Source organism: Citrus sinensis, chromosome 5 (assembly GCF_022201045.2).
Source record: "Citrus sinensis cultivar Valencia sweet orange chromosome 5, DVS_A1.0, whole genome shotgun sequence".
NCBI classification, from domain to species: domain Eukaryota; kingdom Viridiplantae; phylum Streptophyta; class Magnoliopsida; order Sapindales; family Rutaceae; genus Citrus; species Citrus sinensis.
Window position 1 is genome coordinate 28,328,293 of NC_068560.1, and position 27,548 is coordinate 28,355,840.

General features: G+C 38.3%; 3 protein-coding genes and 1 long non-coding RNA gene across 4 annotated transcripts; 2 read left to right on the forward strand and 2 right to left on the reverse strand.

Annotated features, from left to right (window-relative positions):
* Window positions 1–383: 383 nt before the first annotated feature.
* LOC127902423 (putative UDP-glucuronate:xylan alpha-glucuronosyltransferase 5) lies at window positions 384–1,782 on the reverse strand. Its single transcript, XM_052441328.1, has 2 exons — window positions 1,436–1,782; window positions 384–855 (listed from the first exon to the last, which is right to left on the reverse strand). Exons 1-2 carry the CDS (start codon window positions 1,780–1,782, stop codon window positions 681–683), a joined length of 522 nt encoding a protein of 173 aa, XP_052297288.1. The 3' UTR covers window positions 384–680.
* Window positions 1,783–8,641: 6,859 nt separating this feature from the next.
* LOC127902160 (uncharacterized) lies at window positions 8,642–10,779 on the forward strand. The gene is made up of 3 exons (XR_008054685.1): window positions 8,642–9,231; window positions 9,956–10,039; window positions 10,340–10,779. It is a non-coding gene; the product is annotated as an uncharacterized LOC127902160 (long non-coding RNA).
* A 2,613-nt stretch (window positions 10,780–13,392) lies between these two features.
* LOC127902149 (putative disease resistance protein RGA3) lies at window positions 13,393–18,081 on the reverse strand. The gene is made up of 3 exons (XM_052440844.1): window positions 14,441–18,081; window positions 14,285–14,349; window positions 13,393–14,158 (listed from the first exon to the last, which is right to left on the reverse strand). Exon 1 carries the CDS (start codon window positions 17,357–17,359, stop codon window positions 14,492–14,494), a length of 2,868 nt encoding a protein of 955 aa, XP_052296804.1. The 5' UTR covers window positions 17,360–18,081; the 3' UTR covers window positions 13,393–14,158; window positions 14,285–14,349; window positions 14,441–14,491.
* Window positions 18,082–21,451: 3,370 nt separating this feature from the next.
* LOC107178889 (uncharacterized) lies at window positions 21,452–23,566 on the forward strand. Its single transcript, XM_052441329.1, has 4 exons — window positions 21,452–21,907; window positions 22,085–22,328; window positions 22,404–22,726; window positions 22,841–23,566. Exons 1-4 carry the CDS (start codon window positions 21,452–21,454, stop codon window positions 23,564–23,566), a joined length of 1,749 nt encoding a protein of 582 aa, XP_052297289.1.
* The last annotated feature ends 3,982 nt before the right edge of the window (window positions 23,567–27,548 follow it).

A 27,548-nucleotide genomic window follows, 5' to 3' on the forward strand; every position in this document is an offset into this window, starting at 1 on the left:
TTGAAATTAAAATTTTTCATTTAAACTTATTACTTCAAATAAAAGTGAACTTTTTCTACTTTTTAAATTCAGATAAAATTGTTTGAAAATAAGTGATAAGTTAAAAAAAACCTAAAATAAACAATTGTCTGAAAAAAAAAAGTTAAATTCAGATTTCAGATAAAAAAAACAAACAGTACCTTAGTTTAGTTCATCTATTAAATCCCGAGAAACCAATTGTAGAAGTAGTGGGAAATCAAATATTTGTTAGTGGAAACAAATACGAAACTGGTCCTCAAATTAATGTGTAATGCATTTTGCAAGAAATTTGATAGCCTGATTTTGTTGTCCGTGTCCTGAACTTTTCAAGTTACCAAACCAGACAATTATGAAATTTTGCTACTCAATCTTGTATTGTTGTATTTCTTTGCTTCCAGTTTTCTTGATCAGAACAAACAACATAAATAAATGCTGCTATATTAAAAAAATTTAAAAATTTCGATCGCCCTTCATTTGTTATCAACAATATGATATTGCCTAGGATCTTTCGGCTTAATCTTCCAGTGCCCATTAGCCAGACTTGCATTCTCAGCAATTCTTCTCCATTTCTTAACCCTTTTATCCATATGCTTTGTTAATGCACAGTACTGTTGCAATTTCTTAGGCATTGCGTCATAAACTTGCCACCATTTCTTATGAGCTCAATCACTGGCAAATATATGGCGACTCACCATGTCCCAATTGCAATCATAGTCCTTGTAACACATCCATGGCTTTAACCCCAGATAATGAATTGCATAAAGACCATCACCCACTTGATGTTCCTTATCGTCTTGCTTTGAAAACACCTTCAAATGGTTTATTCTCTTAGGCAACCTATGCCACCATGTGAACACTTCATTAAGAAACCCCTGGTCGCCCCCATTGTACGACGAAACCTTAAAGGATTTCAACATCAAATCTTCAAACTTGCACAATGATGGCTCAATCACCATCAGCGATTATCAAATCTTCATTCATTTGGATTTGTCTCATTTATTAATGCTGAACGAATAATTTACTAAAACTTGAAACTAAAGAAAGCAGTAAATCAATGACCCACCATGACCAGATAAATCACCCACTAACCTTTTTTTTTTCCTTCGGAACACCTCAAATTTCCGAAGAAAACTTAAATAAAATCTCCTGCATCCATTTCTTGTGAACATTTTATATTTTTTTATATGCAACAAGCTTTCATTAAAATTTAAGACTCTATCCTCTAGAATAAACTCCAAAACATATTGATAAAAATCATAATATTTTCGTTCTCACCATAAATTCGCCTATATAAGCGACCATTAAAGTAGGAAAAAAAAAAAACAATTAGAGCTTAAATACTACTTCGTAAATAATTAAGAAATATGACAAGCATGGTAACTATACTAAAAATACTAAGCAGACAAGATCATCACACCTGAACATCTCCACCATGGCCCCACAAGAACCCACAAAGACAACGTACACCGCCCGATCAACATCAGGTTTCACCAACCCACTCTCCACCGCTAGATTCGCCACCACGAGATTCACTTGCAACCTAAACACATCCCTCATCCCTCCACCTCCATCTCCGTCTCCTCGGCAGGGAACCCTAGCCACTATCACGTCGAGATACCGATAATCCTGCACCGGCATGGGTATATCCGGGCACGCCGGTGGGCCCCACTTGTGATCTTCATCAATCCACTCCGGGAAAAAGTCTTCCCACTTTTTATCCTCCCCCACATGGTCGAAACGTACGTGAACAGTTTCAACATGCATGTCGCCACGTACGCTATTATAATCATCATTATCATCGTTTATGTTTACTAAACCAACTTAGTTTTTTGATCCATGATGTGTCTTCCGATAATATCGAGCCATTTGGGTCTGTGTAATAAGTAGTTAGTATTATATTTATTATTTGGCTCGTAAGCCAAATGGGGTTGTTGTTGAAGATAGCAGCCATGACCATGACAAGTCATCAGCTGAGCTCAGTGACACATTGGCATGCCACCTAAGCTACACCTATTTACCAGCTGATGCAAATTCAATGAGGTGGCAAAACCGCTACACAGAGAAATACCAGCACATGGAATAAATGGATGAAGATTCTGGAAGTATCATATCATTGGCTAATGATTGCTGGATTATTTTGTTTTATCTGAATTTGTTATTTTTAGCTAGCTGTCACTTTTGTTTCCTTATGTATAAATAGACGATGGTCTGTAAACAAACTTCAATTCAATTCAAGTTTTATTTCAATACAAGTTTCTGGTCTTTTGTGCTCTGCTTGCTAAAGAAAGCAATTCCTAAGGAATTTAAGTGTTGTTGTTTAGGTTTGAATGACAAAACGACGAGGAAAAGCGAGAATGAGAGGAGAAGAAGAGAGATCATGAAGAGCTTTTGACTGAAATTTGTGGGTTTGTTGGAAGCAGGTGGTGAAGATGACGATGAAGCTGCAGCCATTTGTTTTGAGTCGACATTTTGTTTATATCCAAAGAATCGAATTGAAATGAAAAGATTGCATGGCAGCACGTTGAGCGTTGTCAAATTGTCTTCTTATGTGTTGGTATTTTATTTTCACGCGCATTTGATGCGCGTGGGTAGATTTATTAAATGCACTTCATTTTTTTTATTAAGATTAAAATGTACTTCTAAGTTGTCAAATTATGCTCTTGTTATCTTATATAACAAGGTACACTTGTCACCAATTTCCAAAACCATCATTAAAAGTAAAATTTTATAGTTAATGACAGTTTATATATATAACCGTCATTAAAAAGCCACAATATTTTTAATGATGGTGTTTAATAACCGTCATCAAATATAAAGAATCGTTTTTAATACATTTCATGACCGTTTTACAATAACCGTCGTTATATGTTATTTGCCTTAAAAAAAAAAGCCGATAAAAGGAATAAAGGTAACGCGCAATCCCTAACCACTCACATTCCTTATCTTCTTCTTCAATTTTCACGAATTACAATCACAACGACTCACTCAGTCACACACACCAGCCCTAACCCTACCTAAGCTATCAAACGCCAATGCCGCTACCGCTGTCAAATCGATTGAACTGCTTCGGCGCTGAGTCTAGCCATCCTTGAGCCGATTTGCTTCCTTTTTCTGCCGCCGCTGTCAATCTCTGCCATTCTTGAGCCGATTCACTTCCGCAAAACAGCTGCTGTCATCTCTGCCGACATTGCCTCTGTGTTCGTTCACCGTCAGATGCAGGGTTATTGTGGTGACACTGCCTCCGCTGTCAAGTCAGTTCAAATTTTCTAGGTGCTATCTTGAAAATGTTGGTGAGATTGTTGCCAATGATATTCTAAAATTTTGAATTTAGGGTTATTGTTTCACCACTGTGAGTTGCTTTCTCCAATTTTGCAATTCTTTCCTCTTAATTTTGTTAGGAATTTGGTGGGTGAAGCAGACACGCAGCTAAAATAAAATTGGAAGAAAATAAAGAACAAGCACAATAGAGGACACCAGAAAATTACGTGGTTCAGCTTTTAGCCTACATCCACGGGCGAAGACAGAAGGAAATATTATACTAGTGAAAAGGAGTTACAAGTATTGTAGTATTTTAGCTCACTACCCAAAACCCCAATACACCCAAACTCTCAAATCACTAAGCACACAAAATTCTTTGCTCTTGCAAGAATTACTTCTCTCAACTCTCAACTTTCTCTACAAAAATTGGATGCCAAATGAAATGGGGAGCTCTCCCTTTTATAGCCAAAAAATGGCTATTAAATTAATAATAATTTTTTTCTTGTCAAAACCGTGTTCCTCATTTTCAAAACCGTGTTCCTCATTTTCTTCTTCAAACTGCTTCTTTTTCCATTTTCCTTTTCAAGCATTTCGGCCAGCCCATTTTTTCTTCTTTCTCTTTTGTTTCTTTCTTTGGGCGGCACCTCCCAACCAAGACTTTAACATTCTCCCACTTGGAGATTTGATTGAGAATCAATCAATCTCCACACCATCCTTTCTGCTTCGCCATAATCATGTTGCCTATGTTTCTGCTAGGCAACAAGAGGATCTACTCCAGATAAACTTGTCAGCATTTATCGGCTTGGTCAAAACATCTGCTAGGTTCTCCTTCGTATGGATTTTCTGTAAATCGACACTTCCATCTTCCACTACTTCTTGAACGAAGTGATACTGAACTCCTACGTGCTTTGTCCTGGAATGAAAGGCTGGATTCCTTGCAATGTGCAAGACACTCTGACCGTCACAAAACACAGAAATTTTTTGTTGTTTGTGCCCGAGCTCCTCCAATAACCTTTGTATCCAAATAGCTTTCTTGCAAGCTTGTGTAGCCGCCATGTATTCTGCTTCTGTTGTAGATAAAGCCACAACGGTCTGCAGTTTCGAAACCCAGCTTACAGCTGCTCCCGCAAGTGTAAACACATAACCAGTAGTGGATTTTCTTTTATCAAGATCTCCTGCAAAAACTGAATCCACATAGCCTCTGACAGTAAACTCTGATCCTCCATAACATAATGCAACATCTGAGGTTCCTCTGATGTATCTTAGAATCCTCTTCACAGATATTCAATGCTCTCCACCAGGATTCGCCATGTATCGACTGACTGCTCCCACTGCTTGTGCAATGTCCGGTCTAGTACATATCATAGCGAACATCAAACTTCCCACTGCTGATGCATACGGTACTCGAGACATCTCCTTCCTCTCTGCTTCATTGCTAGGACACATACTTGAGGATAATTTGAAATTAACAGGAAGTGGGGTAGAAATTGACTTACAATCTTGCATGTTGAAGCGCCGCAAGATTTTCTTCAAATAATTCTTCTGCGAAAGCCAAATCTTCATGTTATTTCCGTCTCGGTGAATTTGCATCCCTAGAATCTTGTTTGATGGTCCCAAGTCATTCATTTCAAACTCCCTAGCCAACTGTGCCTTCAATTCTTGGATTTGATCTTTGTTGGAACCTTCTACTAACATGTCATCCACATACAACAGCAAAATGATGAAATCATTATCATCAAACCTCTTGTAATATGCACAATGGTCTGAACTGAGTCTGTTGTATCCAAGGCTCATAATGAAGGAATCAAATCTCTTATACCAACACCTCGGCGCCTGTTTGAGACCGTATAGAGATTTGTTCAACCTGCAAACCAAGTTCTCATTTCCTGTTTCTGCAAAACCTTCTGGTTGGAGAATATATATTTCTTCTTCAAGTTCTCCATGAAGAAATGCAGTTTTCACATCTAACTGCTCTAGATGTAGGTCAAATGTGGCACACATTGCCAAGACTATTCTGACTGTTGTGAGTCAAACCACTGGCGAAAATATCTCGTTGAAGTCAATGCCTTCTTTCTGAGCATATCCTTTCACCACCAATCTCGCACGATACCGCTCCACTTGGTCATTGCCATCACGCTTGATCTTGTAGACCCATTTGTTTCCAATGGCTTTTCTTCCACGTGGTAGTGGTACAAGTTCCCATGTCTTGTTCTTGTGTAGAGCTTCAATTTCTTCCTGCATTACTGTCATCCACAAAGCAACATCTGAGCTGTTTAAAGCTTCATGAAAAGTTGAAGGCTCTCCATCCTCTGTTAGAAGACAGTATGCAACGTTGATCTCTGTGACATACTCCGAGTGCCACGTTGGCGGTCGTCTCTCACGAGTTGACCGACGAACTTCTTGAGCCTCGGACTCGACTGGTTCTTGTTCTTCGTGCTCTAGTGCTGCTTCAGAAGAATCTGAATCTTCTGGATTATTTTTCACATATACCGGTATAGTCTCTGACTTTTCTTTTACCCTGCTATCATCCTCATCTCTCCTTTGCAGTTGATCTTCTATAAAGATAACATCTATGCTGATGATGATCTTGTGGGCAGTGGGGTCCCACAGACGATACCCCTTTACTCCATCAGCATACCCCAAGAAGATACATCTTCTAGATTTTGGATCCAGCTTTGTTCTTTCTTGGGCATTGTATATCACGTACACAGGACATCCAAATGCATGTAGGTAAGAATAATCAACTGGCTTTCCAGTCCACATCTCCATCGCTGTCTTCAGCCCAATTGCTGTAGATGGCGACCGATTTACTATATAACAGGCAGTTTTGGCCGCTTCTGCCCAGAATGAATTTGGTAGCCCAGCAGTCCTCAATATAGCTCTTATCCGTTCTGTAAGAGTTCTGTTCATCCGCTCTGCCACTCCATTTTGTTGAGGAGTGTATGCTACCGTGAACTGCCTCTGAATACATTCTTGCTTACAGAAAGCAACAAACTCGCCATCTGTATACTCTCCACCATTATCTGTCCTCAAGCACTTGATCTTTTTACCAGATTCAAGTTCCACCCGCGCTTTGTATTCTTTAAACACTAGAAATACATCTGACTTTTTCTTAATTGGATACACCCAACATCTTCTGGAATAATCATCAATGAACGTCACCATGTACTTTGCACCTCCCATGGATATATCCGGTGATTCCCAAACATCAGAATGGATCAAGTCTAGAATGCATTTACTTCTAGCAATAGATCTACTGAATTTTAATCTATGCTACTTACTTGTAACACAATGCTCGCAAAATGGTAAACTTACCGATTTGAGCCCCGGAAGTAATTTTCTCTCAGAGAGAATCTTCAAACCTTGTTCTGACATGTGGCCAAGTTTGAGATGCCACATCATCGTTGATTCTTCTCTATTTGACGCGACACATGCATCAGCCTCCAGTAGTGTTTCTCCTTTAAGCATGAATAAATTAGCACCGATCTTTTCTGCCTTCATCAATACAGGCGCTCCTTTAACGATCTTCATAATTCCATTCTCCACATGAGTTTTGCACCCATGATTGTCTATTTGTCCCAAAGACAATAAATTTTTCTTCAGGCCGTTGACATGTCGTACCTCCCCAATTGTGCGAATTGTACCATCAAACATTTTTATTTTGATAGTACCAATACCAGCGATCTCCAAGGCATGATCATCTCCCATATATACAGATCCTCCTGAGATAGGTTCATATGTGTGGAACCATTCTCTCCGAGAAGTCATGTGCCAGGTAGCTCCTGAGTCTATAAGCCAGACATCAGACAGTCGTTTTCTGCCTTCTGAAACAGTTGTTGCCTCGCTGTAGAGTATTTCGCCATCATCCGAGGTACTTGCTACACAACCCTGAGCATTTGATGACTCAGGTTCTTTGCCCTCTCTTCTCTTCTGGTTACTCCAACACTCTTTTTTTACGTGCCCTTTCTTGCCACAGTTGTAGCATTTAACATTCTTCTTACTTCTAGATTTTGATCTACCATGATTTTGACTCCCACTGGAGCCACGTTCCGTTGATCTCCCTCTCGTCACCGATAGTGCCTCCGCTTGCTGCGAACTTGCTTGTCTGTTTTCCTTATTTTTCCGCATGCTCTCCTAATTTAATACGGAGGCTGCAACATCGTCGAAAACTAGATTGTCCGCTGGATTGTTGTTCGTCATGTTGATGATGAGTTGATCATACGAATCTGGTAGACTTTGAAGTAGAAGCTCTGCACGTTCATTCTCCTCTATATTATGACCCAACGTTGTGAGTTGTGAAAATAGAGTCTTCAAGGTGTTGATGTGATCGGTCACCATTGTAGATTCCGTCATTCGAAGAGTATAGAGTTTCCTCTTCAAGAAGATTTTGTTGTGTAGTGACTTAGCCTCGTACAATTTTGTGAGAGTATCCCATATTTCCTTCACTGTATTTTTCTCTGCCACACTGGATAATACTCCGTCTGCAAGTGCCAAGTGTAGATCAGAAATGGCGTTGCCATCTATCTCGTTCCACTTGTCATCAGTTATCTCCATGAGCTTTTCTCCAATTGCTGCTAAGCAATTATTTTTCCTCAATATAGCTTTCATCTTTATTTTCCACAACGAAAAATTGTTTCCGTTAAATTTCTCAATTTCATACTTTGCCGCCATTTTGTTGATAAATACCGCACACAAGCTAGTGTACCACCTTGAATAGTTGTGAGTATGTGTGAGAATGCAATTATTTTTCCTCAGTACCGTATATGTGAATAGTACCCCTTACGTGAATAGTACTCGACTCCAAAAATACAACCAATAGCTCTGATACCACTGTTAGGAATTTGGTGGGTGAAGCAGACACGCAGTTAAAATAAAATTGGAAGAAAATAAAGAACAAGCACAATAGAGGACACCAGAAAATTATGTGGTTCAGGTTTTAGCCTACATCCACGGGCGAAGACAGAAGGAAATATTATACTAGTGAAAAGGAGTTACAAGTATTGTAGTATTTTAGCTCACTACCCAAAACCCCAATACACCCAAACTCTCAAATCACTAAGCACACAAAATTCTTTGCTCTTGCAAGAATTACTTCTTTCAACTCTCAACTTTCTCTACAAAAATTGAATGCCTCTCAAAAATTGGATGCCAAATGAAATGGGGAGCTCTCCCTTTTATAGCCAAAAAATGGCTATTAAATTAATAATAATTTTTTTCTTGTCAAAACCGTGTTCCTCATTTTCTTCTTCAAACTGCTTCTTTTTCCATTTTCCTTTTCAAGCATTTCGGCCGGCCCATTTTTTCTTCTTTCTCTTTTGTTTCTTTCTTTGGGCGGCACCTCCCAACCAAGACTTTAACAAATTTGCTTTGAAATATTTGCTCGTTGGATTTATTTCCTCTTCATTTATAATCGATTTGGTGATTTTGTGTTGTGTAGCTTGTACCTTAGTCTCTCCTTTTCCTTTCATAATATTATAAAATATGTCGTGCACTTTGGCCTTTCGTTTCTTGATTTTCTTGGTTAATGAATTTGGAAAAAGAGTGAATTATGGGTAAGGGGATAGAAAATCACATTGACAGAAAAGAGGACTGAAACGCCCTGATTTTTACTAAGTGGAGTTTATTTATTTGTTAAAAAAATAAATTTTAAATTATTAATGATTTAATTGTCTTATGCTTATTATATTGTTCGTAAAATTTTTGTTACAGGTCCAGCCCATGAACCTCTTTATATTTTAGCATTTCTTTATTTATTTACGAAACGAAAACCAGCGTTCGGATTCAAAAGGAACAAAACAGAAAAAGGAAGAAAGGAAACAAGAGGATAACAGGACGTGAGAGAGGAGAAGAGGGAGAAAGAAGAGAAAGACAAGAGAGGCTAGGTGAAGGATTTGGATTTAAAGAGAGAGAATTCAATTTCAGAGCAAAATATTAAATATCTGGCTTTTTGAATTTGTAAGCCTTCTTTCTCAGTTCACTTTATTCTTTTATTTTTCTTCAAAATTCTTGTTTAAATTGGCATGCATGTTGATGTTGTTAAGTCATTTCTAAATTAACTTGCATGCATGATTAAAATTCTGTTTATTTAGGTATTATGTCATTGAAATTAGTCTCTTTTGCCATGCTTGTTTCAAGTTCCGATTCTTATTTGAAAAAAAAAAAAAATTCTATGTTTGTTCCATAATCTGTTTTGGGTATTAAAGTTGATACTACCTAGCAAATTCTAAACTGTAATGGCTGATTTCTTCTCTTGTTTTTGTTTAATCTATTCAAATTCATGTATAAATTTACAGGTGTCAGATATTTGCCTAATTACCATGTATGTGTTAAATTCATTTTGGGTGAATTTTTATACTATTTAATCAACTTCAAAGTTACATGGGTTTGGCCAATTATCACATAATCTCTTCTTTGACTATTTGATTAGATTTTTGTTCATGCGTGGCTTAATTAATTTCGAAATCTTCTTACTTATAAAGCATTAATATCTTTTTCAATTAAATTCTCTAAATTTTCCTGGCTGCCGTATGAACAACTCTAGTTTTTTTTCCTTAAATAAATTTGTTTGAGTTCTAATTAATACTTTAATTTAATAGATTATAATTTAAATCTTGCAGCAGATTATAATTTATGGTGCTAATGGTATTTTTTTTACTTAATCCATTGTTTTGTTCTTCAGGCTATTGATCCTAAGACTTGCATGGTTTTATTCAAAATGCTAAATTGGGTTGTATTCCAGTGGCTGTATTTTGACGGGAAAGAAGTATGTAGTGTTACACTTCTTTTTTATTTTTTATTTATTTTATTGTCATTATTATTTAGCTTAACGGCAACCCAATTTTCTCCCTACCCTTGTGAGTGTGGTCAAACCCCAAACAAATGAAGAAGTTTTCTGGTTTTATGTCTTAAATAGAGTGCCTGTAAATATAAAATCGAGATTGAGCTAATGAGTGAAAATGGTGATACTTGGATTTTTTTAGGCTCTGCTTTTTTTCCTTTGCTTTAAAAGTTAATTTGTTTAGCTTTACCTTTGATTTGAATTTTTTGTTTCTGTTCTTTGCAGCCAACCAATGAAAATGGTGATAATCGGGCTCCAATAAATATTGATTTAATAGGAACCACATTGGTAAGCCTAGTTGCAAGACAAGAACTACTTTGCAAAGCATGCTATGTGTATAATTCTGAGCATTAAGGATTCAGTTTCTGAAGGGCGAGCTTGCTGGCTGGGTATAAATGTTCCAAGTGCCAATCCCACCTTATGTAAGCACAAAATATAGTCTCCATTTCCTTTTTGGATTATATTTGTTTGTATAGTTATATGATACTGGATTTTAATTTAAGAATTTGTGCAGTACATTTTTTGACTGTTAGGAGTTAGTTTGATCAAGGTTATTTAAGTACTAAATTGTTATAATTGAGCTTGTATGCATTTAAGTTCTTTATATGTAAATGACAATTATATCAATGTGTAATGTAAATTGAAATTTGCCAATGTGGCTTCAATTGTACAGTTTAGAATGTGAAAACAACTATCTAAATTTTAATTTAAAAAAACAATTGAAGTATATTAATTTTAAATTGTTTTTTTTTTTTTTTTACTCGTGCAAAAGATGACGGTTCTTATATAAGAACAGTCATCAAAGAGCGATATAAGGTGACTGTTATGATACAAAACCGTCATTAAAAATTGATATTTAATGACAGTTATTAAAAAACCGTCATTGAAAATATATATGTAATGACGGTTATTAAAAAAACCGTCATTAAAAATATATATTTAATGACGGTTGTTGGTAAAAAACTGTCATTAAAACTTATATACCTATAGCGTCATAATAAGTATACATTTAATGACGGTTTTTAAACTGTCATAAAAAATGTACCCCTTTTAATGTCGCTGCCTAAGATGACGGTTTTAAAACCGTCATCTTATGTCTTTTAAAACCGTCATTAAAGGTCAATTTTGTAGTAGTGTTTTTTGAATAATAACCAAAAGTACAAGTAAATAAAATATATTTATTTAAGCTAAATGCTACATAAGAAGTTCCTTTTATATACTAGTCTCTGTCTCTCTTCCTCTCTCTCTTTCTCTCTCATACTAGTCTCTCTTTCTCTCTCTTAGGAGTATTTTATCGTACAATCTAGGTTTTTTTTTTTTAAGTTCATTTTTTAAAAGATTGGAGAGTGGATCAAATCTAAATCGATTGTTTTAGCCTTTACCTCCCCTAAAATTCAAAATGTATTAACTAGCTAAATAAAAATACTTGAAAATTGTTTGACTAAGTCATTGAGGCCATAATTTAAACATTGATAGATAGTTAAAAAGTTCCAATAAAATATGATCATCTAATGGTGTCCTTACAGTTTTGTAACCACAACCAGTACAATGTCTCTATCAAATGAAACGTTTCTACCCAAAATCAATTTCTTTTTTACTATATGGAATTAATCGATTTGGAATTGCGGATTTTTAATAGATATAATAGAATACCCTAAGTATTTTGATAGTATTCTAAAATTAATGTTGACTTAGCGCATGGCTTCGGGCGTCACTGTCATGAACTTGGTCAGTCTAACAAATATAATGTAACTCATGGTATCATCAAAATATGTGCAACCTCGCTTGGTAGAAACCAGATCAGATTAGGGCAAATTATCTCTGTTGTCTTGGTCAAATCTTTTGTGACTTCATCAATAGATATAACATGTAGCCACGCCACAATTTTTTTTTTTTTTTAATTGGAATGCTTAGAAGTCTATTAAAGATTATAATGTCACCTAATTAAGAATAATATCAATTATTCTATTTTAATATAATATTTAATTAAATCATTGCCATTATTGTACTCAGTCATGGCTCATATGTGGATCCACTAATTATTTCGCACCGTTGATTGATTGTGGGACGGTAAAGATTTGATTAAATTAATATTACACCAAGTGTTGATGCAATTTTCTGTTATGCCTGCGGATTCAACTTGCTAAGATTTTGGTTATGCCTTCAGGTTCAAGCATTGTTGCTGATTATGTGAGCTGTTGAGATTTTAGTATTGAGCATGGCTGCTCTAGATTCAATTTGAGCCAATGTAATTGTTTCCTTTTCTGTCACTATATTCTTACAAGGACTTTTTTGATAGAATAAAATTATGTCAGTAACATGGTCTGTGACAAAAATTATTCTGTCAAAAAAGCCCAATTTTGTAGTGATTCCAAATAACGGTTTAGTTTCTTTCCTCCTCGTTTTGTCAATAATTGATTCTATTCCTGGTTAAAACAAGTTCTTTACTTCTCTAAAAATGTGCATAATTTCCCCAATTATAGAAGTGTCAATATATTTTTGCCTTTCTTTTTTTTAAGGACTAATAATAATTTATTGTTTGGTTATAAGTACTAGAAATCAAACATGAGAAAATAATTGAGTGCTTTTTTTTTTGTTAACTAAAAAAATACGTATTTTTTGTATTTGATATTTAATAGAAAGTTGAAAGTAAAATAAAATCCAGTTGTAATATAAGTTCACTTCATTAATACAATTAAACATATAGAATAAAATTTATAAAAGTTACATATACAAATACATATTAGTATTCAAAATAATAAAAATTTCGCATTGGAAACAATTTTAAAAAAACTAAATAAAAGTTTTTACTGGTGAAAGGAATTGCGGAGGGAAAGTTTGATAGAAGATGCACACTAGTTTTATTAAAAAAAATAATAATAATAATTTGATCAGCCACCAGAGCTTTACTTCAGTGATTTTCTCAATACGACGTACGGTCATCAGAACCTTATCATGATGTTTGTATATTCTAAGCTTCATGACATCATATTAAAAACGTATTGCTAAGGTAATTTGAAATTCGTTTTATCCAATGAATGTTACATATACTGGTATGTTTAATATTTTGTTTTGGTTAAAAATTTTACTATCTATCAGCTAATAATTGAATTTGACTCATTTTTATGTAAACTTTATAGACCCACCGATTCGCCATTTTTTTAATGTTATGATCATTGTACGCATGTTATATTTTAAATTATGACTCCATGTGAAATCAAAATTTAAATTTCACCATCTTTTATAGAGTTTGGTTATGATAATCAAATAATACAATAAATGTCACCATCTTTTATAGAGTTTGGTTATGATAATCAAATAATACAATAAATAAACACAAGGCAAAAAATTGACATGGTTCGACATATTAATTAATATGTCTACATCCACGGGTGGTGATACCAATAAGCCACTATATAATGAAAAAGTGTACAAATAATAATAAGCTCTCAGATGAGCCCAAAAAAAAAAAAAGAAAGAAAAAAAGAACACCAATATCAACCCTCAAAATCAATCAATCCCTAGCAGTTTGGCCTCACAAGAGCTCTCTCTGTGTTGTGCTTTCCCTCATTCATTCTCCTGACAAATACAAGGCTCGCAAAAAGCCAAATCGAATTTATAGGATTTGATTATGATAATCAAATAACACAATAAACAAACACAAGGCAAAAAATTTACATGGTTCGACATATTAATTAATATGCCTACATCCACGGGTGGTGCTACCAATAAACCACTATATAATGAAAAAGTGTACAAATAACAATAAGCTCTCATGTGCGCCAAAAAAAAAAAAAAAAAAAAAACACCAATCTCAACACTCAAAATCAATCAATCCCCAGCAGTTTGGCCTCACTAGAGCTCTCTCTGTGTTGTGCTTTCCCTCATTCATTCTCTTTACAAATACAAGGCTCGAAAAAAAAAACAAATCGAATTACTGAAAACATACATAACAGATTAAAAAAGCACGCGCCGCGCCCGTCCCCCAATTCCTGCTCTACGACGCCATTTCGTAATTCCTTTTTGGCTGAAAAATTAATATCGCTTTCCCCAACAAAACAAATGAATCAGTTAGACAAATATATCTAATTTTAATGGACATTGTTATATTAATAAAGAAGAGTAGAGAGCAAACGAGAAGGAAAGCGTATACAAATTATAATTACTAACCAGAGTTATTAGCACCATTACATATATATCCCTGTTGAATCCCCTCCTCTGTTCACCATTCGTTTCTAAAATGGATTAAAAAATAACCACTAATTAATTTTTTAAGTAAAATAGAGTGAGCATGTAATGCATGCAGTAGATCTAGAAAGCAATTACCCGTGGCGGTGGCCGTGGGTGATTGTAATTGACTAATTGCAGCCGCGCACTTCAGGCAATGGAGATTTTGGGAATGTGGCGTATGTTAGGCCAGTCCTCTCCTGTCTCCTCTCTGTAACGTTCTTGTAAAATATGACATCCCCCCCAAATCTCCAATTTCTGGAGCGTTGACTTCTGAAGAAGGTGATCGGGCAGTGCTTTTAATTTACGGCAACTCCAAATAGTCAAGGAAGAAAGACGTGGCATGATTATGATTTCTCCCTTTATTGCAGTCCCGAGATCCCACTCTTCCAGTTCTTCCATAATATAAAACGTAAGCTTTTTCAATTTGGCAAAGGCAATAACTGAGGAGCCATCCATATCACTTTCTACTCCCAAAAATTCATTACCCACTCTTTTCACGCTTTTCATTCCTGCAATATAAAGAGATTCAAGGGATGGCAATTTTCCCAAAGGAGGCAAATGCTCACAATTTCTCCACTCGTGGAGACCTAAAAACCTTAAATTGGTTAATGACATGATCCAATTTTTGGGAACAACATTCCTCTTCCCCCTATATTTATTTATCCATAATTCCTTTAAATTAGGAGGTGGTCCTAAGGCCTCAAGAAGTCGTTCATCTTCATCCTCCTCATTCTCCCTCCTCCCAGCTTGATCAAAATGAAGTTTCAACTCAAAGAGATTTTTCTTTTTCTCAAGTTCAGCCCTTCGAGCCTCATCCACATCTGACACATCACCCAGCCCACGTATCCTGCAGTCTCGAAGGAGGTTAAGCTTTTTAAGAGACCCAAGGCTACATGCTCTGCCATATCCTCCACCCACAACAAACTCTTTCACTCTTCGAAGCCTGATTAATTTCCCAATCCCTACAGGCAAGTACCTTAAAGATACAGTACACTCATTGTCTAAATACATCAGCTTTCTTAACCTCCCAATCCCTTGAGGTAATTCTCTAAGTTTTACACAACAATTAACATTTAAATGTTCTAAATTATACAACTCACACAACGTCTCGGGTAATCTTTCTATCTCCATTTGATTGGCCAAATTAAGGTATTTCAAATGTAATAATTTTTCTATATTTGTTGGAACTTCTTTGATGAAATCCTCAGGCAACCTCTCATTATGCACCTCTAATTTTAATGCCCTCAAACAAGTTAATTTATCAAATAATTGAGGTAGGATTACGCTAGAATGTTTAGTACTTTCAAGTAAGAGGCTACGCAATCCTCGCAATGCTTCAATATTGTCGTAAATGGGCATCGGACCGCAGCCTATAGCTAACGTCAAATGAAGGATTTTTTTCTCCGCAAAAGAACTCATAGCTAACTCTTCACCACTATGTAATTCTACTATTAAACATTCATTACTACATAAGTATTCGGCAAAGTCGTGCACTATGTCATGCATTTTGCATAGAAATAATTCACCATCATATCCTCTTCCAAATTCCTGAAAGAATGAACGGCTAGCTAAGACATTGAAATACTCTTCACCAATTTCCTCCATCTCTTTATTTCTTTTATTGTTAAGGAAACCTTGAGCCATCCATAGTTCAATTAACTTATCTTTCTTTAGTATAACGTCTTTTGGAAAGACGGCACAATAAGTGAAACATTGTTTTACCTTAGAGGGTAATTCATTGTAACTCAACAATAGAGGGGCTAAAAGATTTTTCTCAACCTGTTCTATCTCCCATATCTCACTCTTTAAGATATTTTGCCATTCTTTTTCAGTGTTTTTAGACCGCAAGAGACTAGCAATTGTCTTTGTAGCTAAAGGTAAGCCCTTGCACTTTCTTGTAATTTCTCGACCAATTTTTTCTAAATTCTCACGTTCCTCCATGGACTTACCAACAAATGCTAACGACTCAAACACCGACCAGCATTCCATTCCAGACAACACATTGACAGATATGATGTTAGTTGATCCCATAATACGGGCAACTGCCTCTTTACGTGTGGTAATTAAAATTTTACTTCCATAGAGACAATTCTTTAAGCAGTTGTTGAATTGCTCCCATTTATGGAAATTTTCATTCCACACGTCGTCTAAAACAAGAAGAAGTTTCTTCCCGGCTACATGTTTTTGAATATGTTGCATGAGAGATTGAAACTCAACAAAATTAGGGAGACAACCTGTTAGAGCCTCAATGATTGCTCTAGCGATTCTGAACTCATCAAAAGGATCTGACACGCAGACCCATATTCTTTTTTCAAAATTCTTTTCAACATCACCGTTGTTGTAGGCAAATTGAGCAAGAGTTGTTTTGCCTATGCCCCCCATCCCAACAAGTGAGATGATATGGGGCCCCTTTTGTTCTATACTATTCTCACATATTAACCTATCAACCAGTTCGTTCTTCTCATCTTTTCTACCAAATATTTCGGACTCATCAATTGAGGAGACACTTGGTATTCGCTCACCTGCTCTCTCATTACTCTTAATAACATTCACAGCAAAACCAAACTGGTCTTTCTGTTTGGCAATATCATCAAGACTTTCATTGATTTCTTTGAGCTTGAGAGCAATGTCACGACGTAGAAAAAGTCGTTTGCAACCAAAGCAAGAGGCAGCAGGAAAGAAGGAACATACCTTCTTGTTAGGATCGAGAGCAGCATTCTCATGATCATCCACTCCATCGATTTTCAGTTTGAGCCTTGCAGTGCTCCACTCCTCCAACACATCTTCCATGTTGTAAGATACGTCTCTGAGTTGATCGAGCCAGAGTCTGACACTTTCCTCCTTTACTTGCCTTTTCTCTACATCATGGAGCACAGCTTGAATGGCTTGGAGATTCCTGCTCAGCTTCTTCACTTCCTTTCCGACACCGGTTACCAGCCTCACCTGTTCCTTTGTCTCTTCAGCAGCCATGGTAGTCAGCTGCTGCAAGAGAGGGGAAATGATCGCATCAACCATGGTGAAAGAGGAAAAAGAGAGAGAAGAGTTGTAGCAACAGTAATTAATGCTGAAAGAAATGAAGGAGCTAAAAATGTGATGAAAATGCAGCCGTGGTCTTTCAATTCTTATAGTACTGCAAGCAAAATTCCAATTTAGAAATATTTCATTTCAGCCCTTGTGAAAGAAGCTACTGTTATTATTATTACTATTTTTTTTAATAACGGCAAAGAGTGAAAATGATATACACTTGTGGACACGAAATAATATATTGTTAGGTCCTACATCGGCGATTCACGCGGTATGTGAACTTTTTTTTAAAAAAAATCAATTTGTGATAAAAGTGTCACAGATATAAAAAAATGAAAATGGAAAGTCAAAATTGTAATGCAGAAAAAAGACAAAACCTTTTTTTCTTCACGGCATATAAATATGTTACAGGTAATGGAATTTATAAATGATAGAAGAAAGAGGGGTTGAACGTGTGAACACTTCATTGCAAAACTACCTTACAATTGCAGCGTGAGAACACTTTATTTTCCTTTGGACAAAGCACAATAATAACTTACAATTGCAACGTGTGAACACTTCATTGCATGAAGATTCCTGGAAGTAGCCGGCAGTTCAAATTAATATTTTTCTTTTGGAGAAAACCAACAATAATTTTATTATTGTTGTTGTTGTCATTGTTATCAATTGATTAATTATAACCATTATTTATTTATTCATTAATTATTTTAATTATCATCGTCATCATCATCAAATGACAATAATTAACAAAGGATTTTTTGATAAATTATTAATGATATTACTTTTACTATTATTATTATTATTAATCATTTTGCAATAATAATAGTCATTATTATAATTAACTAAGGGCAATTTAGTAAGTTGAAACAATTCAGCTTATTCTGATTCCTCGATTCTAAGATAAAATAAACACATCAATGGGATTTCAACCCATTCCCATTCCAATTCTTACAGTTCAAGTAAACAACTTATTCTAATTCTCATTCTTTATTCTCATTACAACCCATAAATATTTTATAATTCATATACAACATATATAATATGGTATATGAACTTGACAAAAGTTGTTGTATAGGTATAATATATTATCTCTCTTTTCAACAATTGAACAAGTTGTTACATAATATATATTATCGTGTCAGCAGATAATAACATTCACGCGGTATATGAAACTGATTTGTTGGGCTTTTAGACTCGAATTCAAACGCTTTGCTCTGCCCTGCCCTTGGGTAACTCCCCTGATCAAAAAATAATATTTTTTAAAAAATTCTCAATAACTAAAAGCCCAACAAACCAGTTTGACATGACATATTTAAAAAAAAAAAGGATAGAGCAACACAGTAATTTTTGTTATGACGACTTTGTTGTAATTGAAACATTATTCGGAAATTATTAGCAATGAGAAAGCGCAATTAGACTAAACAATTTGATCATTAACTCTCTATGCATAATCGATTCATTTAATTAATCAATTTGAATATATATATTTGTTAGTGTCGAACTTATGGATAACAGTTCATGACGTGAACTGTTTTCAATAAAGGCCTGGATATAGTGGAAGCACTATAAGGTAGAACATTCCTTTATAATCATACGATTAAAATTATAATTAATTTTTCACTATTTATTACTTAGTGTGTGTGGTTAAGATTCATACTCCACTATAAATCAACTCCAACGTAACCATAATCTTTCAATAATTGAACAAGTTGTTATATAATAATATACGGTAACAACTTGTCTCTTTTCAACAATTGAACAAGTTGTTATACAATATATTGGAAGCTCTCCAAGTTCATGACGTGAACTGTTTTCAATAAAGGCCTAGATATATTGGAAGCACTATAAGGTAGAGCATTCCTTTATAATCATACGGTCAAAATTATAATTAATTTTCCACTATTTATTACTTAGTGTGTGTGGTTAAGATTCATACTCTATTATAAATCAGCTCCTACGTAACCATAATCTTACAATAATTGAACAAGTTGTTATACAATATACGGGTAACAGTTCATGACGTGACAAATAATTTATTTGGAGCGAGCCATGTGTAAAAATTTGATAACTATCTCCTTGGATCCAATTTGGTAACAAGATTCTTTTCAACCGTCATTAACTGGTTGCAGATGACTTACTGAAATTACAATTGCATTAAACAACTTTTGACTGTGATGTGTGAAAAATCAAATAATCTTTACTATTAGTTTTGCAACAATAATAAATAAAAAATTATTATTAATTATTTCTTCTTGTGTATAAATTGATCCATCTAGAGCTGGATATTTACATATTCTTCTATTTCTAATCATTTCGAAATTTAATATAAATATTTTTAAAAAAATCAAGTTGTAATAAAAGTGTTATAAATATAAAAAAATGAAAATGGAGAGTCAAAATTGTAATACCCAAAAAAGACAAAAACTTTTATTTTTTTTTTTCTCGGCATATAAATATGTTGTTACAGGTAATGGAATTCATAGCCCCAAAGGGAAGATTCTTCCATAAATGATAGGAGAACGACGGGTTGAACATGTGAACACTTTATTGCGAAATTACCTTACAATTGCAACATTTGAACATGGAAGTAGCCTGCAGTTCAAATTAATATTTTTCTTTTGGACAAAACCAACCAACAATAATTTTCGAACCTGGAAGATACTCATTAAAAGATAGATCTTCGTAGTTTTCTTAGAAGATACTTAGAACTGCCAATATCTTCTAATTATTGTTTTAAAAATCTCAGTTGCCCATTTAACAAATCAGTAGTTTTTGTTTGATGTTGATGTTGAAATCTGCTCGTCCTTTGCCCAACCAGATCTTAACACCAACGTTTATATTATCAACAGTGAGGATGTCAATTTCTTCTTGCTTCGACGATTGCTCTAGTCACCGAAGTTAGAATGGGTCTTCCTTCTCCCGCTAAGCCTGCGTTCACAAAAACGGAGAGACGCCAGTGGTTTTACCGGTGTAAACCCTCCGATGCCTAAGTTAACACAAGGTGTTTACGGGAAAACTGTGCAATTTAGATTCGATCAATTGCTTATAATTGGCTCACAGTTTATGGTTTGGTTTCAATTTGGCAGAGTTTTCCCTTCTCTCAATTTTTCTGTCCTATTCTTCATCGATTTCTTCCTCTTTTATAGCCGTTGTCCCACGTTTCCGTTTACCCTTCATCCCCCCTTTCTCGGGTAGTGGCAGCCCCTCATGGGACTCTAACTGCTGCATTATGGGCAAACGTGGGATCTAGCGTCTCCCTCAGCGGTTCTGGGAAAAGCGCAACTATCGTGATTCTGTAGGATCGTGTTCCCGATCTTTGGGGAAGGGGTATCGACTCGGTATACGTCTCTGGTCGGCCTATGCTTGTAGAGGGCTCATTATTAGTGTTCTGCTCGTATCATTCGGCTGAGGTGATCCACCCCGGGGTGGAGATGATGACATGGCCGAGCTGGTACTCTTATTTACCTAACACCAGTCCCCCAGTTTCTGGTCTTGCGAGTGAAACGAGTTTAGAGTAGAAACTGATAATTAAATCTTACCGACCCGGGGAGCTTCCCATCTGGTCTTCTGTTTATTGGGATGGACCTGAGGTTCCCTCTCTCGCCTGAGAAGGTTTTCGTCCGAGTATGGGCCCTTATGAATATATCTCGTATATATTTGGGCTTATGTCTCGTCAGGCCTTTTATAACGGTTAGTGACGTGGCGCTTCCCGACTCTTCGTATTTGAAATTTGAAACGACGGGCTATCCATCCTCGATATACGGTGAGTGAGCTGGCATCCCCATCACTTAAACGCTTTCATTTCCCCATTTTTTGTTTCAAATCCCTAGATTGAAATCATCATCGTTTTGTTATTCGTCTCTCCGCCGTTAACCAAATCCTTCTTTGAACTTTGCTCACTCTTCCCGCGTCTGGAGTATCCACTTACTGGGTGTTTTCTCTGTCACGGCAGCGCCATCAGTGTCAGTTTATTCCAGGTATAGCCTTTTACCTCTTCTTTGGTTGTTGTTGATTGGGTTCTGTGTTGCCCCTTTTTGTATTCGTGTATTCGGGTTTGTCTTGGTTTCCTTTTGAGACTTCGATATGTCAAATCGGAGAAGGAAGTTGATTGCGGATGAAAGTGACGAAGAAACAAAGGATTCGCACCTTAACTTGTCGATACCCACTGATTTCTTACGTCCCTCCAGTAGTGTAGGCCCCTCCCGTGGTAGGGATACCCTTGAGTACCCACGTCCCCTAACCATTTCACCCTCCCCTGAATTAGAGCTTGTAGGAAATAGAGGGGGACCTGCGTCGGGCTCTGGCGAGAACCACGGTTCTGGTGGGGTTGGGGTTCCTGAAGAAGTGGGCGATGGTGAGGGAAGCAGTTCCGAGCCGAGCCGACCTCCTAAAAGGAGAAACCTTGGCCATAGGGTGGAGGCGGATTCTTACCCTATTGATTACATAGCTTGTGCCACCATCCAAACTGATCTATTCAAGCTTAGGAACCTCTACAACATTCCTGAGGAGGTTCTCCTTGTAATTCTTGGGAAAGGTGACGTTCCTAGTCGGCCTCCGCGGGGGTATGTGACGATGCACCTGGAGAGTTTCAAACTAGGAGCTTGGCTGCCCCTTCAGCGTTATTTTGCCAAGATACTGGGTGGTATGCACCTGGCCCCAGGTCAGTTACATCCGAATGGGTGGAGGGTTCTCTCGACTATGTTCGTGTTATGGGAGAGGTGTGGATCAGAGGAGCCCTCCCTTGTTGAAGTGAAACATTTATACCAATTGAGGAGTAGCCCGAAGGAAGCAGGCTGGTATTACTTCATATCGAGCTCTGCGAAGAGGAAGCCAATCACCGGCTTCCCTTCCTCGTGCAAAAATTGGAAGAACAAATTCTTCTTTGCTGGAGGAAGTTGGTGTCCAGCAGCCCGTTCGTTGGGTGGTGATATTTACCTTCCAACGCATTTTGTCACCCCAGGTCGTTCATTTTTTGCCTATATTCTTTCTTGAATTGCCACTTATTGGGTTCTTTATCCTTGTTTGTTTTTTTTAGAATCGTGGGGTTTAGTTAAGGATCTTGAAGACCGACCTTTGCTCCAGGTTAAAACTGCTCTGGTGAACGCGTCTACCTGCCAAGATCTCCTGTCACCAACAAACTTGGTTAGTTCGGGCTTAGTAGATATTGCTGCTGGAATGGATAACAAGATCCTCAACGCGATGAGCAGAAAGCGTGGTCGGGCTCCAAGCAGCTCCAGCAACCCTCCCCCTCCTCCAAAGAAAACCAACGTCGGTCCTTCCAAGGCTCATGTTCCTGCTCTGCCCCCTCCTCCACCTCGTAAGAGTGGTGGGGAGAAAACTTCCGATAAGAGTCCTGAGGTCAGCATCCAGTCTGGGGACTGATCTTCTCCTCTTCCATCTCGGGATCAAGGTGACTACCTGAGTCCGTATCAGAAGGATTACAGAAAATCGGTGGGGCCCAAGATGGTGAAGGACATCGAGAGTATGAACCTCTCAGAGCTAGCTGGTTCTGTTCAAAGAGTCTCCTTCAGGCTGGCCACCTTGGTTTCGTGTTACAAGAACGGGTCCACGCGCCATGAGAGGAGGCTTCAAGCTGACAATCAGGAGTTGAAGAAGAAAGCTGAATCTGCTGATCGCTCGAAGGAGAAGCTGGCTGAGCTGAACAAGCAGATCACGGACCTGGAGGAGAAAGTTGCTGTTGCTGAGTCCACCACCTCCAAACTTGAGGGTGAGTTGGGTGGCCTGAAGTCTGATCTTCAAGCTACTCAAAGTGAGAGAGATACTTTGAGGACCGCCCTTGAGGGAGAAATCAAATCTCTGAGCGAGCAGCTAGCTGAGGCGAAAGACAAATCTGCTGATGTAGATGATCGGCTGGATGCAGAGTATGACTCTGGGGTTGCTTTCTGCTACAAGTGCATCATGTTTGTGCTTAAGGAAGAGTATCCCGAGTTGGACATGAGCAAACTGGAAGCTGGGGTGCAGAGATATATGGCTGAGGCCGATCAGAGGGATAAGGAACAGGGCGATCAAGACCAGGTGGAGGCGGCCTTAGGAGGGGTGCAGGTGGAGGAAGCAGGAGATCGTGCTCCTGAAGTTGGTCAAGGGTCAGTGCCTCCTCTCCCCGACGTTGCTGATTCTCCTCTCCCGGAGATTGTTGATCCCTCAACTGTCGAGGCTGCTGATCCTCATAACCCTTAGACTTACTTTTGTATAAATTTTGGACTTTCATTTGTTTGCAATCGTTTGAACGTTTATAAATTTTTAGATGCTCTCTATTGGCCTTCTTGTCTGGTTTTTGCTCATAGATTGTTTCTGCAAATTAATTTGATAATTTATCTGACTTTGCCTACTGGTTCTTTAGTGGACCGAGCAGGAATAAGCATCTGCTTGCCTTAGTAGACTTTCGCAGAATTTCCTGCTGGTCCTTTGTTGACTGAGCAGGAGTAGGCACTTACTTGCCTTAGTACAATTTTCGTAAAATTGCTTGCTGGTCTTTCGTTGACCGAGCAGGAACAGGCATTTGCTTGCCTTAGTGAGAATTTTGTAAGATTGCCTGCCGGTCTTTCGTTGACCGAGCAGGAGCAGGCACTTGCTTGCCTTTGTAGAATTTCGTAGCATTGCCTGCTGGTCTTTTGTTGACCGAGCAGGATTAGGCACTTACTTGCCTTAGTGAGAATTTTGTAAAATTGCCTGCTGGTCTTTCGTTGACCGAGCAGGAACAGGCACTTGCTTGCCTTTGTAGAATTTCGTAGCATTGCCTGCTGGTCTTTCGTTGACCGAGCAGGATTGGGCACTTACTTGCCTTAGTGAGAATTTTGTAAAATTGCCTGCTGGTCTTTCGTTGACCGAGCAGGAACTGGCACTTGCTTGCCTTTGTAGAATTTCGTAGAATTGCCTACTGGTCTTTCGTTGACCGAGCAGGATTGGGCACTTACTTGCCTTAATGAGAATTTTGTAAAATTGCCTGCTGGTCTTTCGTTGACCGAGCAGGAACAGGCACTTGCTTGCCTTTGTAGAATTTTGTAGTATTGCCTGCTGGTCTTTCGTTGACCGAGCAGGATTGGGCACTTACTTGCCTTAGTGAGAATTTCATAGCATTACCTGCTAGCAGAGGGATTTCATGCTGAATTCATCTTTATTGAAATTCGAATGCATTACAGAAATGCGGGATATATGCATGTGTAACAATTCATCATGCATTTAATAGAAATAATTGATCAAAATGAAGACTTAGTAGCACACTTTGCTTACTGGAAATACTTCTTCAAGTGCTCGGCGTTCCACGACCTCTTCACGTCTCGTCCGTTTGGGTATGCTAGCTTGTAAGCTCCCGGTCCAGTCGCTCGAATCACCCTGTACGGGCCTTCCCATTTCGGGCCGAGCGCGCCATGGTTAGGATCCCTAGTGTTTTGATTCACCTTCCTAAGCACCCAATCCCCTGCTCAGAACTGCCTCACGCGTACGTTCTTGTTGTAATAACGCGTGACCCTTTGCTGACACTGAGCCACTTTCTGCGAGGCCCTTTCCCTTTTCTCTTCCAGCAGGTCCAGGCTCAAACAGATCTGCTCACCGTTTTGCCCATCATTGAAATATTCCGTCCGATGTGTTCCTACTCCAATTTCTGCTGGGACTACCGCCTCATGACCAAAGGTTAAAGCAAACGGGGTTTCCCCTGTGGCGGTTTTGTGAGTTGTCCGGTAAGCCCACAATACTCTTGGTAGCTCGTCAACCCAAGCTCCCTTCTTTTCTCCCAGTCTAGTTATCAGGAGTTTCTTTATCACTTTGTTGGCTGCTTCCACTAGTTCGTTTGCCTGGGGGTGTGCGGGGGTGCAGAACTTCAAGTCCACCCCCAAGTTTCGACAAAATTCCCTGAAGTTGTTGTCAAATTGCCTCCCATTGTCTGTAATGATGGCATAGGGGATCCCGTATCTGCAGATGATATTCTTCAAAATAAAATCCATCGTCTTTCTCTTTGTGATTTGGCTGAGGACTCCCACTTCTACCCACTTGGTGAAGTAGTCTATTGCCACAATTGCGTGTGTCGCCACTCCTCGGCCCTTAGGTAACGGACCAATCAGGTCGATTCCCCATTGGGCGAAAGGCCATGGGGATGTCATAGTGGTTAGCTTTTCTGGGGGTTGTGCAGGAACCTCTGAGAAGTTTTGGCAGACTTTACATTTCTTTGCCATCCTTATCGCATCCTGGTGCATAGTTGGCCAGAAGTATCCTTGCCGGAGTGCCTTGAAGGCTAAAGTCCTCGCTCCTGAGTGATTGCCACATATTCCTTCATGAATCTCCCTCAGCACATAATCTGCTTCCTCATCATCCAAACATCTCAAGAGAGGCAAGGTGAATCCTCAGCGTTTATGGCCTCGTACCTTTCTTGGTTAAAGCACCTCATTTTCTGCCTCACCGGCCTTGCCCCTTTCTTGATTTCCAGCTTGTGGCAAGCTATCCCTCGATCAATACCTGGCATGTCCTTATGAGACCAGGCAAATATATCTGCATGGGACTGTAGGCATTTCACCAGCTCGCCTTTTATTGCTTCGCCCAATTCTGACCCGACCTTAACCACTCTGCTCGGGTTATTCTTGCTTACAACAACTTCCTCCAGCTTCTCAACAGGTTCCTGGCGACCCTTTTTTTAATCCACTCGGTTATCTAGAGAGGTAACTTGCAGCGTTTCCTTGGCCGCTGTAGCATAACAGCTCCTTGCCATTCTCTGGTCGCCTTTTACTACGCCAACAACTCCATTTATTCTGTACTTTAACGCCAGATAATGCGTGGATATTACACATTGGCTTATCCTCATAAACGGTCTCCCCAGTATCATCTGGTAAGGGCTTCTTTCTTCCACCACGACAAAGTCCAGCATCATCGTTCTTTCAAACGGCTTTGACCCCACAGTAATCGGGAGTTCGATAATCCCCATAGGAGTTAACCGTCCCCCTCCAAATCCCTTCAAGGATGTATTCGTCCGCTCCAGCTTCAAGTCTGAAATCCCCATATCATCTAGGGTCGACTTAAACAGAATGTCAACTAAGCTGCCCGTGTCCACCAGTATTCGCCGCAATTCTGTACTAGCCACCAATGCCTTAATCACCAGTGCATCCTCATGAGGATATAAAATACCCTCTTCGTCGTCATCTGTCCACATAATGGGAACTTGCCGCACTTTTACTTTCTTGGCTGCTGGCAAATTGAAAAGCACTTCTTTGCTGGTCATGGCGTATCTCCCATAGTTCTTCCGCGCCCTGTTCAAATCCCCGGCCAATATTGGCCCTCCTGCTATCACACGGATGGTCGGCTGTTCCCGTTCCAGACCCCTCTCAACTCCTTCATCCCGCATGTACTGTGATTCAATGACGGGGGACACTCCATCTACATACTCATCCAAGTACCAGTTCCTCACTAAATCCTCCACCTGAATCTTTAGGTCACGACATTGGCTGATAGTGTGACCGTGAGTGTCGTGGAATTTGCAGAATTTGCAGAATTTGCTCTTATCCCGTCGATGAACAGGTTTCGTTATAGGGGCTGGAGGGTACAGCAGGCCTCGTCCCTCGATCCTTTCATACAACTCCTCCATTGGGACTTTTAACGGGGTGTATTGTCTATACGCCAAGCTCTGGTCGATCAGCTGGACTGCTCGGCCATCATGAATATCGTCTCGAACTGATATTGAAGTAGCAAATGAAGAGGAGAGAGCAACTACAAAAGCATAACTAACCAATTCGATTCCTTATTGCACCATTCCTGAATCCTGTCCTCTGATCGGTTTCATCTCAGTACTGTAGGCCTCTTCCCGTCTTCCATATCGCAAGACACTTCACCTAGCCCAAAACATACCGTTCTTGGCTTGAAAATGGAAAGTCTCGTGCAGTGCAGAAATCAGAGGAATTAACCCACTTATGACCATCGTGTGTGTATATAGTAGACGATGTCATCGATACTTATTTTGTCACAAAATTAGTTAACATACACTTATATATAAAGCTGAAGTAATTAGATATCTAATGAGTGTTTAAGATATTACAAATTAAAATGTTGCATACTCTGGACATTAACATAACATAAAATTTGATCCACAATTTACTCAATTTCTGAGTTAGCTTACCAAAAGTATTGTAGCAGAAATAACCAAATCAACCCAGGTCCTTATATAGAGCCCCTGCGCGTC

What these genes read in the sequence shown, in the direction of transcription:
- LOC127902149 (XM_052440844.1), bottom strand. Translation starts at nt 17,359, where the DNA reads ATGGTTGATGCGATCATTTCCCCTCTCTTGCAGCAGCTGACTACCATG.
- LOC127902423 (XM_052441328.1), bottom strand. Translation starts at nt 1,782, where the DNA reads ATGCATGTTGAAACTGTTCACGTACGTTTCGACCATGTGGGGGAGGAT. An exon ending in GCCATGGTGGAGATGTTCAG is followed by an intron (nt 856 to 1,435) that starts GTGTGATGATCT and finishes ATGGTGGCATAG; the next exon opens with GTTGCCTAAGAGAATAAACC.
- LOC107178889 (XM_052441329.1), top strand. Translation starts at nt 21,452, where the DNA reads ATGTCAAATCGGAGAAGGAAGTTGATTGCGGATGAAAGTGACGAAGAA. An exon ending in AACGCATTTTGTCACCCCAG is followed by an intron (nt 22,329 to 22,403) that starts GTCGTTCATTTT and finishes TGTTTTTTTTAG; the next exon opens with AATCGTGGGGTTTAGTTAAG. An exon ending in CTTCCGATAAGAGTCCTGAG is followed by an intron (nt 22,727 to 22,840) that starts GTCAGCATCCAG and finishes AAGATGGTGAAG; the next exon opens with GACATCGAGAGTATGAACCT.